General features: G+C 36.9%; 1 protein-coding gene across 9 annotated transcripts in view; it reads left to right on the forward strand.

Annotated features, from left to right (window-relative positions):
• PPP4R1 (protein phosphatase 4 regulatory subunit 1) overlaps positions 1-17,762 on the forward strand; it is a 68,438-nt gene that overhangs the window by 7,925 nt on the left and 42,751 nt on the right. For 6 of the 9 annotated variants that reach the window (XM_073212811.1, XM_073212810.1, XM_037001063.2 and 3 more), the window contains exons 3-4: positions 16,656-16,791; positions 17,628-17,734. In XM_073212811.1, the coding sequence (XP_073068912.1) occupies positions 16,733-16,791; positions 17,628-17,734 (166 nt within the window). In that variant the 5' untranslated portion in view covers positions 16,656-16,732. The remainder of the gene's footprint in view (positions 1-16,655; positions 16,792-17,627; positions 17,735-17,762) is intronic. The other 3 variants (XM_037001061.2, XM_037001062.2, XM_037001060.2) reach the window with 1 other exon arrangement.

Genomic DNA, 17,762 nt, shown 5'->3' on the forward strand with positions numbered 1-17,762 from the left:
ATATTCACAGTCAAAGTTGATTGTAATTTTTACATTTAAATCTATCAGTAGTTTTTGGAAGAAGTTAACTTCAAGACCAGATAAATTCAAGACTTCATTTATTGGGGTTTGGTGGTAATTTGGACCTGGATTAGCTCAAATTTTATATTTGGATTATCCATAGGAAAAAAGATTACTAAGTAAAGTAGTTCAGTTAATAAGACTGTAAGGAAAATGTTTACTCACTGAAGGGAACAAACAACACAGCTATGACACATGGGAGAGCCACACCTGCAAGAGCTTTGGTAACTATGGATCTCCTAACTGGCAGATACACTTTAGAAAGCATGATTTAGGTAACTGATTTGCAAGATAAAACACACTGCTGCCTCTTTTATTTACATGTGTACTTTAGGAAAATGTTTTTGGAAGTAGTCATAGAATGAACATTAGTAAATTATTCTTGCTTTAAATTCAGTTGTGAGATTAAACATGGCTGTAGAACAATTTTATACTTAGTAAAGAACATTTAAGGATTTCTAAAGATTTAGTAAACTATATTTGAAAGGAAGATTTCTGATTAACACTGTATTGTCACAAAGTACAAATTGAAATGACATACCTGTTCCTTGAGGTATATTTATAAGACTAAATTATATGGTCCTTCAAATTGTTGCTTATCTTTTTCCATTAATTTTTTTTTCTCCAAGCAATGACTAATTGTGTTTCTGCGACATCATTAGACCAAGGGTTGGAAATTTTCCATAAAGGGCTGATAGTACATATTTTATATTTTGTATGTCACATGGTATCTCTTGCAATTACTCATATCTGCCATTGGAGGACAAAGCAGCCATAAGACAGTACATAAGTGAATGAGCATAGCTCTCGACCAATAAAACTTTATTTACAAAAACAGTACGCCAGTTCAACCTGCTGAACTTAGTTTGCTGACCCTGCATTATACTGTAATTCAAAGTCTACGACATTATTATTCTTTACCCACAGCAGAGTGCCCAGCACTCAGTAGGCCTTCAATACATACTTGCTGAGATGAATATTGATTTTTCTGGCTAAGCTAAGTAAATAAGGCCATAAACCTAACTTGCAGTCAAATAATGAAATTTTAAAATTAAACTTGTTCATTAGAAAACTTTTTGACCTACAGAAAAGTTGCACAGGTGTTATAGCTAATTCCCAGAACTCTTCACCTACATTGAACTATTGTTAACATCTTGCCAATTTGTTCTGTTTTTCTTCTGCAGCTATACACACACATATACAATGTAATGTATACATTATTCTTTATCTTAACTGCTTCACACCTTTTGAGAATAAGTAGTAGAAATCATGACCTTTAGCCTGTATGTACTAAGAACAAGGCCATTCCATTCTCCCATAATCAACAATCAAATTCAGAAAATGTAACATTGATCCGATTCATATAACATAAAGTCTGTTTTCAAATTTTACCAATTGTCCAGTAGTGCCCTTCATAGCAACTACCTTGCCAACCCAGGCTCCTACATTGCATTTAGTTTTTATGTCCCCCTCAAAGTTTTTATTTTTCATGATAGGGGTATTTTTGAAGAGTCAATTCGGTTTTATCAGTTCCTTTATGATTTGATTCAGATTATGCCTTTTTTTTTTTGTGGGCAGGTGGAGGTGGACAGGGGCAAACTATGCAAGTAACATTGTGATTTTCTCAATGCTTATATCAAGGACATCTGATCTTACTTGTCCATTCATTATAGGTGGTGGTAATTTCAACCACTTGGTTAAGGTGATGTCTGCTACATTTCTCCACTTGAAGATTCTGTTTTTTCCTTTTGTAATTAGTAAGGGAAATAATTTGACACTGGGCAAATATCCCATTCCCAAACAAACTTTTACCAAGTGTAGACTCTGTTACATTTAGCAGCTGGCATTCAGTTTCACAGAATAGCTTGCCCTTCTTTCCTATTTATTCGTTGACATATTTATTTGGTAAAATACCATTTTAAAACCCCAATTTTCTGGTAACTTATAAAAATGATTAAATCTCTCTGATCTATATATATCTCATTATCTTTCATTTTCTAAGATATAAAACTTAGGAAACAAAAGAAAATTTAGCAAATTTATTGTGGCCTAAAAGTATCATAGGGGAATTTGTGGGGGGCAGACAGTCGCTTTCTTTCTGTTGTAGAGGATCTTATTAGAGGCTGTGTGAAGAATAGGAGGATGTTTGGATCAAGCTTTGGGGAAAAGTTGTACAAATTAATTAGTTCTCTTTGGTGTAGTACTTCTCAAAGGCATCAATCTGCTAATTAATGTCATGATAACTTGGGGGTGGATATAGTTAAAAGACCCTGTCCCCTCAAGTTTTCTCTTTATGATGACCTTTTCATTAGCAAATATTGATAAATGTGTATTCTTCAGGAGAAACTTTATACTCTGGTTTTTAGGTAATAAAAAGATGAGCAAGACAGTCTTTGTCTTCAGGGAATTTATCTGTGTTGGGGAGGAAAGGTAGAAGAAAATAAAAAAGAAATAATGTAAACACTGCAATTTCTGGCTGAGTAAAAGCAAGGGCCCCAACTTCGGGGAATTCAAAGGAGGAGGAGATCTTAATTAGAATAGGAAATACTTCCTGGATGGTATTTGAGGATAGAGAGGGCAGAAATGGGGCAGATGGAATTACGTAAAACAAGAAAGTAGTAGGCATGTGGCACAAAATAGACTCCCACAAGGGCTATGGGCCTGGGAGGAAAATAGGTTGGGGCCAGATCTTGGAGGCCCTTGAATTACAGCTAAAGAAGTTGTACCTTAATTCAGACTGCCTGGGAACTTTGTGGGGAGGGAAGGGGGAGGGAAGGGAGGAAGGGCAGGGAGTATATTGAACAAAGCAGTGCTCTGGAAAGATGGAAGTGGTGCTAATAGTAAACTGGATTAGAATGAAGAGCCTGTAAGTAGTAGATTGAGGCACTGTAAAATCTAGGGCAGTGGTCTTCCAACTTAATCACTATATATGTCCTAAAATAACTCCAAGAACTCTTTATGTCTCATACATTTTAAAGTTTAAAGTTATTTTTTAAATAAAACTATTATATCGCTTTTAAAAATGGAATCAGAACACCATAGCACTTTGATACCCACTATTATCCGTTTTCAAAAATTCAAGAATAAACTCTACATTGGGAATTATATTGTTCTTTTCTCTTTTTGATCCCCTTCCATTTCCTACAAAGAATTTTACCCTAATATATTTTTATGCTTGAAAAATGTATTGATTATCACATTTCTTGGCACTAGAATTTTGTATATAGAGGAATTCAAAATCTCAATTTCCTGTGGCCATAAAATTTTTTTTTCCCTGCCCTTATCCCTCCCTTCCCACCCATCCTCCCCAGTCCCTTTCCCTTTGGTAACTGTTAGTCCATTCTTGGGTTCTGTGATTCTGCTGCTGTTTTGTTCCTTCAGTTTTCCTTTGTTATACTCCATAGATGAGTGAAATCATTTGGTACTTGTCTTTCTCTGCCTGGATTATTTCACTGAGCATGATACCCTCTAGCTCCATCCATGTTGTTGCGAATGGTAGTATCTGTTTTTTTCTTATGGCTGAGTAATATTTCATTGTGTATATGTACCACATCTTCTTTGCCCATTCATCTACTGATGGACATTTAGGTTGCTTCCATATCTTGGCTATTGTAAACAGTGTAGCGATAAACATAGGGGTGCATCTGTCTTTTTTAAACTGGAGTGCTGCATTCTTAGGGTAAATTCCTAGAAGTGGAATTCCTGGGTCAAATGGTATTTCTATTTTGAGCATTCTGAGAAACCTCCATACTGCTTTCCACAATGGTTGAACTAATTTACATTCCCACCAGCAGTGTAGGAGGGTTCCCCGTTCACAACCTCGCCAACATTTGTTGTTGTTTGTCTTTTCGATGATGGCGATCCTTACTGGTGTGAGGTGATATCTCATTGTGGTTTTAATTTGCATTTCTCTGATGATTAGTGATGTGGAGCATCTTTTCATGTGCCTGTTGGCCATCCGGATTTCTTCTTTAGAGAACTGTCTATTCAGCTCCTCTGCCCATTTTTTAATTGGATTATTTGCTTTTTGTTTGTTGAGGTGTGTGAGCTCCTTATATATTTTGGATGTCAATTCTTTATCGGATCTGTCACTTATGAATATATTCTCCCATACTGTAGGGTACCTTTTTGTTCTATTGATGGTGTCCTTTGCTGTACAGAAGCTTTTTAGCTTGATATAGTCCTACTTGTTCATTTTTGCCTTTGTTTCCCGTGCCCGGGGAGATATGTTCATGAAGTCACTCATGTTTATGTCCATGAGATTAATGCTTATGTTTTCTGAGAGTTTTATGGTTTCATGACTTACAATCAGGTCTTTGATCCATTTCGAATTTACTTTTGTGTATGGGGTTAGACAGTGATCCAGTTTCATTCTCTTACATGTAGCTGTCCACTTTTGCCAGCTCCATCTGTTGAAGAGGCTGTCATTTGCCCATTGTATGTCTGTGGCTCCTTTATTGTATATTAATTGACCATGTATGTTTGGGTTAATGTCTGGAGTCTCTGTTATGTTCAACTGGTCTGTGGCTCTGTTCTTGTCCAGTACCAAACTGTCTTTATTACTGTGGCTTTGTAGTAGAGCATGAAATCTCCCCCCCACCAACCTTATTGTTCCTTCTCAGGATTGCTTTGGCTATTCGGGGTCTTTGGTGTTTCCATATGAATTTTTGAACTATTTGTTCCAGTTCATTGAAGAATGCTGTTGGTAATTTGATAGGGATTGCATAAAATCTGTATGTTTCTTTTTGGCAGGATGGCCATTTTGACGATATTAATTCTTCCTAGCCAGGAGCATGGAGTGAATTTCCATTTGTTAGTGTTCTCTTAAATTTCTCTTAATTAAGAGTGTCTTGTAGTTTTCAGGGTATAGGTCTTTCACTTCCTTGGTTAAGTTTATTCCTAGGTATTTTATTCTTTTTGATGCTATTGTGAATGGAATTGTTTTCCTGATTTCTCTTTCTGCTAGTTCATTGTTAGTGTATAGGAAAGCCACAGATTTCAGTGTGTTAATTTTGTATCCTGCAACTTTGCTGAATTCAAATATTAGTTCTAGTAGTTTTGGAGTGGAGTCTTTAGGGTTTTTTATGTACAATATCATGTCATCTGCAAATAGTGACAGTTTGACTTCTTCTTTACCAATCTGGATTCCTTGTATTTCTTTGTTTTGTGTGATTGCCGTGGCTAGGACCTCCAGTACTATGTTGAATAACAGTGGGGAGAGTGGGCATCCCTGTCTTGTTCCCGATCTCAGAAGAAAAGCTTTCAGCCTCTCGCTGTTCAGTATGATGTTTAGCTGTGGGTTTATCATACATGGCCTTTATCATGTTGAGGTATTTGCCCTCTATGCCCATTTTGTTGAGAGTTTTTATCATAAATGGATGTTGAATTTTGTCGAATGCTTTTTCAGCATCTATGGAGATGATCATGTGGTTTTTGTCCTTCTTTTTGTTGATGTGGTGGATGATGTTGATGGGTTTTCGAATGTTGTACCATCCTTGCATCCCTGGGATGAATCCCACTTGGTCATGGTCTATGATCCTCTTGATGTATTTTTGAATTTGGTCTGCTAGTATTTTGTTGAGTATTTTTGCATCTACGTTCATCAGGGATATTGGTCGTAGTTTTCTATTTTTGGTGGGGTCTTTACCTGTTTTTGGTATTAGGGTGATGTTGGCTTCATAGAATGAGTTTGGGAGTATTCCCTCCTCTTCTATTTTTTGGAAAACTTTAAGGAGAATGGGTGTTAAGTCTTCTCTGTATGTTTGATAAAATTCCAAGGTAAATCCGTCTTGCCTGGGGGTTTTGTTCTTGGGTAGTTTTTTGATTACCAATTCAATTTCGTTGCTGGTAATTGGTCTGTTTAGATTTTCTGTTTCTTTCTGGGTCAGTCTTGGAAGGTTGTATTTTTCTAAGAAGTTGTCCATTTCTCCTAGGATTTCCAGCTTGTTACCATATAGGTCTTCATAGTATTCTCTAATAATTCTTTCTATTTGTGTGCGGTCCGTCCTGATTTTTCCTTTCTCGTTTCTAATTCTGTTGATGTGTGTTGACTCTCTTTTTCTCTTAATAAGTCTGGCTAGATGTTTATCTATTTTGTTTATTTTCTCAAAGAACCAGCTCTTGGTTTCATTGATTTTTTCTATTGTTTTATTCTCTTCAATTTTATTTATTTCTTCTCTGATCTTTATTATGTTCCTCCTTTTGCTGACCTTAGGCCTCATTTGTTCTTCTTTTTCCAATTTCGATAATTGTGACATTAGACTGTTCTTCCTTCTTTAAATATGCCTGGATTGCTGTATACTTTCCTCTTAAGACTGCTTTTGCTGCGTCCCACAGAAGTTGGGGCTTTGTGTTATTGTTGTCATTTGTTTCCATATATTGCTGGATCTCCATTTTAATTTGGTCATTGATCCATTGATTATTTAGGAGCATGTTGTTAAGCTTCCATGTGTTTGTGAGCCTTTTTGCTTTCTTTGTACAATTTATTTCTAGTTTTATACCTTTGTGGTCTGAAAAGTTGGTTGGTAGAATTTCAATCTTTTGGAATTTACTGAGGTTCTTTTTGTGGCCTAGTATGTGGTCTATTCTGGAGAATGTTCCATGTGCACTTGAGAAGAATGTGTATCCTGTTGCTTTTGGATGTAGAGTTCTATAGATGTCTATTAGGTCCATCTGTTCTAGTGTGTTGTTCAGTGCCTCTGTGTCCTTACTTATTTTCTGTCTGGTGGATCTGTCCTTTGGGGTAAGTGGTGTGTTAAAGTCTCCCAAAATGAGTGCATTGCATTCTGTTTCCTCCTTTAATTCTGTTAGTATTTGTTTCACATATATTTGTGCTCCTGTATTGGGTGCATATATGTTTATAATGATTATATCCTCTTGTTGGACTGAGCCCTTTATCATTATGTAGTGTCCTTCTTTATCTCTTGTTACTTTCTTTATTTTGAAGTCTATTTTGTCTGATACTAGTATTGCAACACCTGCTTTTTTCTCTCTGTTGTTTGCATGAAATATCTTCCTCCAACCCTTGACTTTTAATCTGTGCATGTCTTTGGGTTTGAGGTGAGTCTCTTGCAAGCAGCATATAGATGGGTCTTGCTTTTTTATCCATTCTATTACTCTGTGTCTTTTGATTGGTGCATTCAGTCCATTTACATTTAGGGTGATTATTGAAAGATATGTACTTATTGCCATTGCAGGCTTTAGATTTGTGGTTACCAAAGGTTCAAGGTTAGCTTGTTTATTACCTTACTGTCTGACCTCAGTTGCTTATTGAGCTATTATAAACACAGTCTGATGATTATTTCTTTCCCTTCTTTTTCCTCCTCCTCCATTCTTCATATGTTGGGTGTTTTGTTCTGTGCTCTTTTTAGGAGTGCTCCCATCTAGAGCAGTACCTCTAAGATACCCTGTAGAGGTAGTTTTGTGGGAGGCAAATTCCCTCAACTTTTGCTTGTCTAGGAATTGTTTAATCCCTCCTTTATATTTAAATGATAATCGTGCAGGTACAGTATCCTTGGTTCAAGGCCCTTCCTTCTGTTTCATTGCATTAAATATATCATGCCATTCTCTTCTGGTCTGTAAGGTTTCTGTTGAGAAGTCTGATGATAGCCTGATGGGTTTGTAGGTGACCTTTTTACTCTCTCTGGCTGCCTTTAATACTCTGTCCCTGTCCTTGATCTTTGCCATTTTAATTATTATGTGTCTTGGTGTTGACCTCTTTGGATCCCGTCTCTTGGGAGTTCTGTGTGCCTCCGTAGTCTGAGCAACTATTTCCTCCCCCAGTTTGAGGAAGTTCTCAGCAATTATTTCTTCAAAGACACTTTCTATCCCTTTTTCTCTCTCTTCTTCCTCTCGTACCCCTATAATGCGGGTATTGTTCCTTTTGGATTGGTCACACAGTTCTCTTAATATTGTTTCATTCCTGGAGATCCTTTTACCTCTCTCTGCATCAGCTTTATGCGTTCCTGTTCTCTGGTTTCTATTCCATCAATGGCGTCTTGCATCTTATCCATTCTGCTTATAAATCCTTCCTGAGTTTGTTTCACTTCTGTAATCTCCCTCTGGACGTCTGTAATCTCCCTCCGGACTTCATCCCTTCGCTCTTGCATATTTCTCTCCACCTCCGTCAGCATGTTTATGATTTTTATTTTGAATTCTTTTTCAGGGAGACTGGTTAGGTTTGCCTCTGCAGATCCTTTCTCAGGCGTAACTATCTTGGTCTGGACCAGATTTTTTTGCCTTTTCATGGTGAATGCAGTGGCTGCAGCAGGTTGTGGGTGAGGAAAGGAAGAAAGTCCTTTCCTGCTTGCTGGATGCCTTGCCCTTCTCCGCTGCCTGTGACGGCTACCTGCACTCCTGGAGCAGCCACCGGGTTAATCTCCTAAGCTGCTGTGGGCGGGGTGTCTGTCAGAGCATCGCAGAGCCCTGCGGGGAGTGGCAGGCACACCAGGTGCGCTCCTCCATGGTAGCGGCGACCCTGCCGGGCAGCTGTGTACCAGCAACGGCCTTTGGGTCTGGCCCGGGCGGCTGTGTGTTGAGCTAGGATTTCGGTCGGCTCCTGGGAGCCCGCCTGCTCCCTCTGGCTCCGCTGCCGGTGCACGTGGGGCTTTTCTGCGCAGCCTTCTACCAGGCTCTGGCTTCAGTGCCGCCGGTGCGCGCGAGCGGCGCCTGGGCTGTTCGGTTGCGCTGCTGCGGGCTAGCCCTGCAGCACATGGGTCTGTTCTCAGTTCCTTCTAGCGCTTCTGCCCCCAGCACACACTCCCACTCTCCTGCTACTGGGCCCGTGTGTCAGGGTCCGTGCCAGTTGGAGGAACGACTGGCAGGCTGCCTAGTCCTGTGAGGGGCTTCAGAGCTGCGCTGCCTCCGTTTAGGGCGCCTAAGTTTCACAGCTGCCGGGACAACTTCGTCCAGCTATGGGGTCCCTGTCTCTTTAAGACTTGCAGAAAGCACTCGCTTTTCTTTTGTCTCAGGGGCGCTGGTTGCGGGGACCTGCCCACAGGTTTTGCTTTTCCGTTTCTCTAATATCCAGCACCCCATGCACCTTGTGTCTGCGTTCCGGGTTCGGATTTCTAGAGCTGGTTGTTTAGCAGTCCTGGGCTTTCACTGCCTCCCCATTCTGACTCCTTTCTTCCCGGCAGGTTTTGGGGTGGGGGAGCATTTGGGTCCCGCCTGGCCATGGCTTGTATTTTATCCCCTTCGTGTGATGCTGAGTTCTCGCAGATGTAGATGTATCCTGGCTGTTGTACTACATCCACTGGTGTCTCTTTTAGGAATAGTTTTATTTATTGTATTTTCATAAATATATATGTTTTGGGGAGGAGATTTCCTCTGAACTACTCACACCGCCATCTTCCTGTGATCCTCTGTGGCCATAAAATTTTAAAACAAATTTTGGTTTCTATTATTACTCATAATACTTGGTTGACCAGAATATATCACAATTATGATAAAATATAATGAATAGGCATGTCAATGAAATGGATGGTGCTTTTAAAAGATTAATTTATGTATTCATGGATGAATATAATTGGTTGCTAGAAGGAGATATTTAGCATCAACTTCTGCTTTTTAAGAGGTATAAGCACAGACAAATTTCATTGACATAAGTTGGTGGAAAGGATTTTGTTAGCAGTGTTACTAAATTCGTTGAACTTCTTCCAACTTATGTGCCAAAAATTACAAAAATTATTTTTAATGAGCTATCAGTCTTTCAAATTTCTTGAAAGCAAAGGATAGAAAAACACCTGACTTGTAAAAGTAGAGTCTTTAGAGAGTTGGTCTCTAGAGAGTAACACTTTGTAACACTTTCATCTGTACTTCAAAGCATCTCTTTGTTTATAATAGAGGTTTTTTCTGCCTTGGGGCAGTGCATCACTGTAGCCTTAAGATAGTTTAAAGATATGCCTTTGTCTCCTGGAAGCAAGGGGTTGTGAAAGGGAAAGCCTTAGCTCCAAATACCTGGGCCAATTTTGTGATAGAGTTATTCCTGGAATTCGGGGTCCAGAATACCCCTTAAGTATGATTTGATTTATTTCCAGGAAAATCTTTGTGTGTACCTCATGGGGTTCAGATACCCTAGCTTGCTCTAAGCAGAAGATATCAGAACTTCTGAATTAGAAGTTGGGAACTGAGGTGGAAATACATAATGTTTTATAAAAGTAGAATTTATAGTTCTTAACAACTGATTAAATATAGGGGCAAAAAAGGTAACATTAAAGTAATTGAAGACCACATTGGAGAACTTAGGGTTATTGGAGAAAGAGGATGGAAATTGTTCATAGGAACTGGTAATTGGAAAGTCATGAGGAAGAGCTGATTTTTACAAGATTACTTTGAATAGTTCAATTTGTGGAACAAATGTGACATTGAGGTAGAGATTCTAAGCACCTGCAAAAATGGGTCTGGGGATCAGTGCCGAAGATCTTTGGGAGTCATTTGCATTGTAAGTGATCATTGAACCTATAGATTATTGAGAGGAGGAGAGTGTGTGTGTGTGTGTGTGTGTGTGTGTGTGTGTGAGGGGGGGAGAGAGAGAGAGAGATATGTGTATGAAGAAAAAGTAGAGGGAAACTACTTACTTACATAAAAGAATCAGAAAGAGGTAAGCAAGAATAGTCCAGAAAGGTAGAAGAATACTCAGGATTGTGTACTACCAGAGAACCAAGAAAAGAGGGTTTAAGAAGAGGGTGTTGGGATAGGGGGAGTCATCCTTGTCAGATGATGTGTGGAAGTTAGACAGTGGGTCTAAGGCTCCTGCTTTTGGCAAAGTATTGCTGTTTGAGAAGAGAGTCACAGAATGAAAGAAATAGGACAGATCATATATCTGTTTTGAGGAGGATGTAAAGACTTCAAAAAGACATACATCTTTAAGAAGTTTGAGGAAAAAATCATTTTAGAGAATAGCAAACTTAAGTTCTAGATTCAGTGTGTCAAGAAAAAACCCACATAGAATCGCTCCTAGTTATCTTTCTGTTTCATGAAATGTGGTATACATGGCCACAGTTTACAAGTAAAACAGCCATATTTTCCCTCCACCACTGTAACATTGTAGTTTCTGTAGTTGAGTCCTAGGCCACAGGTAGTTGGTGTTTAAAGGCTATATTGTTGGAGAAATGCATCTTTAGACAGTGGTAGTGAGATGCTCCATTTTGAGAACATAGGAGAACAGCTGAAGCACTTTTCTATCTCCTTCTCATACTCTTACGCATGTATGTGGTTGTGAAGTGGAATGGTGATTCAGTGCACTACTTAGACTGTTCTCTTCTTTGCTTATGTTCTCATGGTTGCAGGTACTTTTTCCTCCCTGACTTGGCACAGTACAGACTCCATCATATGCATGTATGGTAGGAATGGAGGTTGGTTTTTTGAGGGTAGTTCTGGGAACTTAGAATAGAGACTTGGATTATCTTTTGAGAGAATTGTAAGATGTAAGAATAGTAGATAAAAATTCTTAGCATGAAATTAGCATGGGTTTGTAATATATGTGCGTATCAAGGAAGAATAGAAAAGAGGCTTACTTATAGTATTGATGCAGGTAGAACTAGAATTGTCTCCATTGAACTAGAATGTTGTACTCTTGAGGAGATTCAGGCTTCTCATGGATTCCTACCCTCCTCCTCTGCTCTTTGATAACTAAGAATGTAGTGTAATTGGAAGAGGAGTAGAATGAGCCTGGGGTTCTCTTAGAAAGCCTATCAAGACAGGTCATTCAGCTTGCAAAAGACATCATTATCTTTGCTTCTTTCTTAATTTTTAAAAAAGTAAGTGTTTTAATTAATAATTGATAATTTTTATCAAATTATAACAGTTGAATAAATGTATACCTATACTACTAAGAATTGTCTATTGCTCAATGGAGATAACTAGAATTTAACTTTTTGCTTAGAAAATCCCAAATGTCATTCCTCATCACAAGATGATAATGGCCAGGTAAGAGGATATTTCAAAGTGTAACAGTGTTGCTTTTTAAAAATTAGAAGGCTGAAGTGACCTTAGTTGATAACAGCCCCTTTTGTTATCTTCCTCCCTTATATGTGAATCCTGTATCCCACCTATACTAAATTACTTGTAATTTTCTAAACACGACATGGTTTTTTTTACTCCCTGTCTTTGGATTTCTGTGCTTAAAATGCCCTCTTCTGCCTTCTGTCCTGTTTGGCAAACTTCAGTGTATCTTCTAAGAATTGGCTTGGCTTTGAAGTCAGCTTTTTCTCACCACGGTAGACTTTAGAAGTATAATAGTTAAGAACATATTATAGTTAGCATATTTTGTACGTATATACTCTTACACCATGTATTTTTTCTTAGTATATATAAATGTCTCTATGCACACATATACACACAATATACATATACATGTATACTTACATGCGTACACTTCTTGTTTAGTTTTTCTGTCCGTGAACTTTGTTGAGTGCTTCGTGTTTACAGTATATTTGCTGTCCCACTTACTGGTTGAATGAAATGAATGAAAACATTGCAAAACACATGGAAACATTTAAGATTCTCTGTATCTAGAAACAAACCAAAATGCAGGAGGAAAACATTTACTTACTTGCCTGACACCAATTAGATAGTTTATAGACATTATTTTTGTATGTGTGTCTTAGCAGTCTTGACAACAAACAAGTATTTTATAGAGGAAATGGACCCAAACTAACTTGTGCAATTTCACAGAGCTAGTGCATAAGTAGCAAAATATGAGGTTTGAACCCAGATTCGTATTTTAACATATAGAGATAATTTTTTTATGATCTTTTGAAATATAGTTGGTAAACAGTATTGTATTGGCTTCAGGTGTACAATATAGTGGTTTGACCATTATGTATATTATTAAATGCTGCTCTGTATTTAAAAAGCCTAAGAGCCTGTGCTCTTTTTCACACTACTTTTGTTATGACTATGTAGGGGTTAATCATCTTTGAAATTCCAAAGTGGGTCCAACTTTTAAACTTTCACATTTTAGGCAGTTTTCCTTACATTTAAAACAGCTGAAAATTGGGACATTATTTTCTGCTCCTTTGGATTTCTGCTAGTGCTGGTCCAGGAAGCTGAGAGTAGATAAGAGTACACTTCTTGAATTATGAGGATGATTTTGTCTCTTCTGTACGAGCTCTTAGCTTTTTTATACAAAGGGAAATAAATACTTGATTTTGTAAGAGACAAAGGTAAATGTCATTGTTCTGTTTTTTTCTTTGTAATTTTTTTTGATGTTCTCTTTATTTGCAATGTAACACATTTGATTCTTCTTGTAATTTGAAATTCAAATCTATTCAGTCCAATTTATGCCTAAGGTAGGATGGAATAAGCCTTAAGGTAGAGGGCTTTAGTTTGTATCCTAGGTTTCTGTTCCTAGTAGGAATTCTGTTCTATTAGGATTCTGTTCTAGTCTTTTGTATTAGAATCCACTAAAAGCCACAAGTTTTCATTAAAGGATGTATCATATAGCTTCTTCATGGCAGCTTTTATTTTATAATTAAATATTAGGTTTTGAAAAGAAGATTGCCTAATTAAGTATTTATTGGAACTCTTGTCTCTTATGTTGAGCTCATAAGTCATCCTTCTTTTTCCTTTCACCCTGGTTTCCTTTCAGCTATCTAAGAATAAATTCATAGGGTAAGAAGGAATATCACAATTTGGGGAGGACAGATATAATTCAAAAAAGCATTTCAGAGTGGTCATTATTTTATATGCTTTTTGGTCATTTAAAAATTTCAAGTAACATTAAAAGATGACTTTTTTTTACCTCATCAGTGGAGCAGACTGGATTTTTAAAGCTGTGAAATACTAAAGGGTTATTGCTGCTATAGTGTCCAAAAATCCATAAACTTCAGGTAGTTCTTCAGAAAGAACGAACTCCAAAAGAAAGAACTCGGGGGTATTGAGCTAGAATTCCTTTATAATTATGAAATGTCTCTGTACATCTCTAGTAATATTCCTTGTCTTTGTCTATTTTGTCTGATAATGTCACCACTGAACTTGCTTATACTTAACTGTTTTCATGGGTTTTTTTTTTTTAACCCTTTTCAACCTACTGGTCAAAATTTTGGCTTTAAAAACAAGTCTCTGGTAGATAAACCTTAGTTGGGTGTTTTTTATTTGTTGGGGATCCCTACCTTTTAGCTTAAATGTTTAGTCCATTTATACATAATATAATTATTGATCTGGTTGGATTTAAGTCTTCTTTTTTCTGTTTGTCTCTTTCTTCCTCTCTTGCTCCTTTCTTGACTTTTTAAAAATGTATTTTGGTATTTCATTTTAATTATTCTGTTGGCTTTCTAGCTATCCTTTCTTGCATGTTTTAGAGATAACTCCTAAGGATTGTAATTTGTACCTGCTGTTTATCATAATCTACTTGAAATGTACTACTTTGCATAACCATAGGATGTTTGTAGCAGTGTAGCTGAATTTCCCGCCTCTATGCTGTCTATTTTATTGGAGGATGTTATTGGCTATGTCATCACTTAGGGTATGTGCTGTAGGATTTTTTTTATTAGTGATAATAGTTTTTTACTGATTATTTTTTGTGTTTTTCCTTCTTGTAACCTGTGGCAGTTATTTGCAGGATAACTTAGTGTGGAGTTCTTAACCATGGTAATCTAATCCTTGTGGCTTCCGTAAAGAAGAAATCCAGAACCTTGTTAGTTCTATCAAGAACTGATGAGGAGCCTTGAACTTAGAGAAGATGATTCAGGCAGGTAGCAGCAGGAGGCAGTAGTACTGGGAAATAGAAACAAACGTTTGTCACCAGTGCCTATCCAGAGTTGAACAGCTCCATGGAAACTGGCAACCATGATTGATAAAGTGGTGACAGAAGTTGAAGCAAAATATGATTTTGTTACCCACTAGCAGTAAGTTTATCAAATATGATTGTTCAGTAATCTGCATTCAAATTAGTGGGGGTACTTATTAAAAATGACTGTTTCTGGGCCTTCCTCTAAACCTGCATAATCAGTATCTGAGTATGAGATTTGGGAATCTGCATTTTGGAGGTAAGTGCTCCAGGTTTATCTTAGACACAGTGGTATTTGACAGTCACTGCTCTAAGAGTCTTCTCCGCTGCCCCTGGCTTGCTGTGGGCCAGAATCAGTATTAATATTTATCTTTAAGATTAACAAGTATGAAATTGATGAAATAGTTTGGTCATAGTAGTAGAATTCTAGGGCCAGCATAAAGGTACCTTTGAGGTTATGCTCTCCCAGTAGAGCATGAGTTCTCCTTATATTACAGAGGAAAAAACTGAGGCCAAATGAGAGCCTCTGAGTGGTTTTTACAACTCTTTGGTTCATAATAAATAAGGTACTTTGCTATCAGTAGTAGGTAGGTCAGCATAACCTATATAAAACTTTTCTGTACTATGTAAGTAATATTTTTGTGTTAGGTGTTATTTTTACCCCAATTGGACAATTTCTGCCATGTGATTATTTTTAGACCATTTGCACTTAATGTGATTATTGATGTGTTTGGGTTTAAATTTCTCATCCTGTTATTTCCCATCTATTTGTCCTGCCTTTTACTTCATCCTTTTATCCTCTTTTTGTGTCTTTCAGGTTATTTTTTTACAATTCCGTTTTATGACCTTTCTTGGCTTACTAGCTGTATGTCTCTGAAGGGCCTTTTGATCTTTAAAACAATTGCTGTAGAGTATAATTAGGACATCTTTAACTTATTACACTCTTATCTTCAGGTAATAACGTGTGTCTCTTCACATATAGTGTAAGAACTTTAGGGCAGTATACTTTACTTTTTCCTGCCTTTGCGCTAATTGTAGTCATATATTTTACTTAATAAACACCTTAGTGTATTTTTTATCTCTTTATTTTATAGTACCTATTTTTGCCTTAACAATTATCTTCTGAGGAGATTTTAAAAATAAGACTTTTATCTTTACCATTTCTGATGCTTTTTGTTTCCTTTGTGTAGCTCCAGATTTCCATTTGGTATAATTTTCTTTTTGCTTGAAGGACTTCCTTTAATACTTCCTGTAGTGCATCAGTCTGCTGGTGGTGAGGACTGTCAGCTTTTGTATATGTGAAAATAGTCTTTATTTTACCTTTGTATTTGAAAGATATAAATTTCAAAGACGTTTAAAAGATTTTTATTTATTGATTGTAGAATTATAGGTTGACATTGTTTCTTTCAGTATTTTAAAGATAGTGCTCCACTCTTTTCTGGCTTGTATTGTTTCTGATGAGAAACTTGTAATTCTTATTTTTGTTCTTTTGTATATAATGTGAGATTCTCTCTGACTTCATTGCAGAATTGACTATTTCAGTGTTTGACATTTTATTTATTTACAAGTTGTTAGTGTTTTGACTCACTGTGTAAATTCTTTGGTTTCTGTGATCACTCCCATACTGAGTTTCTAAAGCCTCTGAACCAAATGCTTGTAAGGCAATTAGAATATACCTGTAGAAGAAGGAGAGGAAGTATCTTTTGGATATTTGTGGCTTCTGAATTGATTTGGAGATTCTCTTGTGATTCTTTGTACCACTTCGGAAACATTAAGGGCAGTTTTACTTGTGCTGCTTCAGACAATCAAGAAGTTCCTTTTAGTTTCAGAGTGTTATAAGGAGTATTTCTGATGTCTCTGATAGTTGGTGTGGATGACTACAGCTCAGAGTCTGATGTGATTATTATACCTTCAGCCCTGGACTTTGTCTCACAAGATGAAATGTTGACGCCATTGGGGAGACTGGACAAGTATGCTGCAAGTGAGAACGTATTTAACAGGTAGGTGCATATTCTTTCCATTCAAGTAGAAATAGAATGGCGGTTTTTATTATAGTAAGTTCAGTAGGGAAAGTAAAGTTATCCAGTTTAAAGTAGGTATTAACATGTGCAGTCTGAGTCACCATGTTTTATTGGAATCACAGCCATGGCCTCTTTTCTAGTTGTTTACTTCTTGAGCCTAGTGAGACCAAGAAATCTTTTTTTTGCTTTTAGGCAAAATAATTATTTAAATAAAAACAATTACTATCTTGCTAAAAGCCTAGTTTTTTATATTCATGTACAGTGATTATTGAGTGTGTTACTCTTGTCAACAGATTGTTGTTGTATACTTACTATGTGCCAGGTTCTAGGGGATTGGGACACAGCAGTGACCAAGAGCTAACACTCTTCTTGATGTATTTTTCAACTATGGTCCCCCAACCACCTATATCAGACTTTTCTGAGAAATCTAAAAGTCTTTGCTTAAATTTTTTAAATATAGATGTATAAAACTCACTTAGTTTAAAAAATATGTGAAAGTAAATAGAGTCTTATATAATGAAAAATGAGTATATGTTCCCATTATTATAATTGAAGATAACTGAAATGAGTTTTCAGTGACTTTAGAAATTTGTCACATTAGTTAGATAAAGATGAAAATATTTTGGTGGTAAGTGTTCATTCTCATCTTGTTAAAATAAAATCCATATTGACATTTTTCACTTAAGAAATTATGAACTTAATATATGTTATAAAACATATTAAGAAAAAATTTTCTTTTAAACTACATGGATTATGCCTCTTGAAATTCTAAAAAAGTGCCTCTGTACACAATGTAATTTTATTTTTCTGTGCAGACAAATGGTGGCCCGGAGTTTGCTGGATACATTGAGAGAAGTCTGCGATGATGAAAGAGATTGTATTGCTGTTTTGGAAAGAATTAGCAGATTAGCTGATGATTCAGGTATGCTTATGAAGAGAAAGGTTTCTTT

The sequence above is a fragment of the Manis javanica genome, chromosome 9, assembly GCF_040802235.1.
Source record: "Manis javanica isolate MJ-LG chromosome 9, MJ_LKY, whole genome shotgun sequence".
In the NCBI taxonomy this organism is placed as follows: Eukaryota; Metazoa; Chordata; class Mammalia; order Pholidota; family Manidae; genus Manis; species Manis javanica.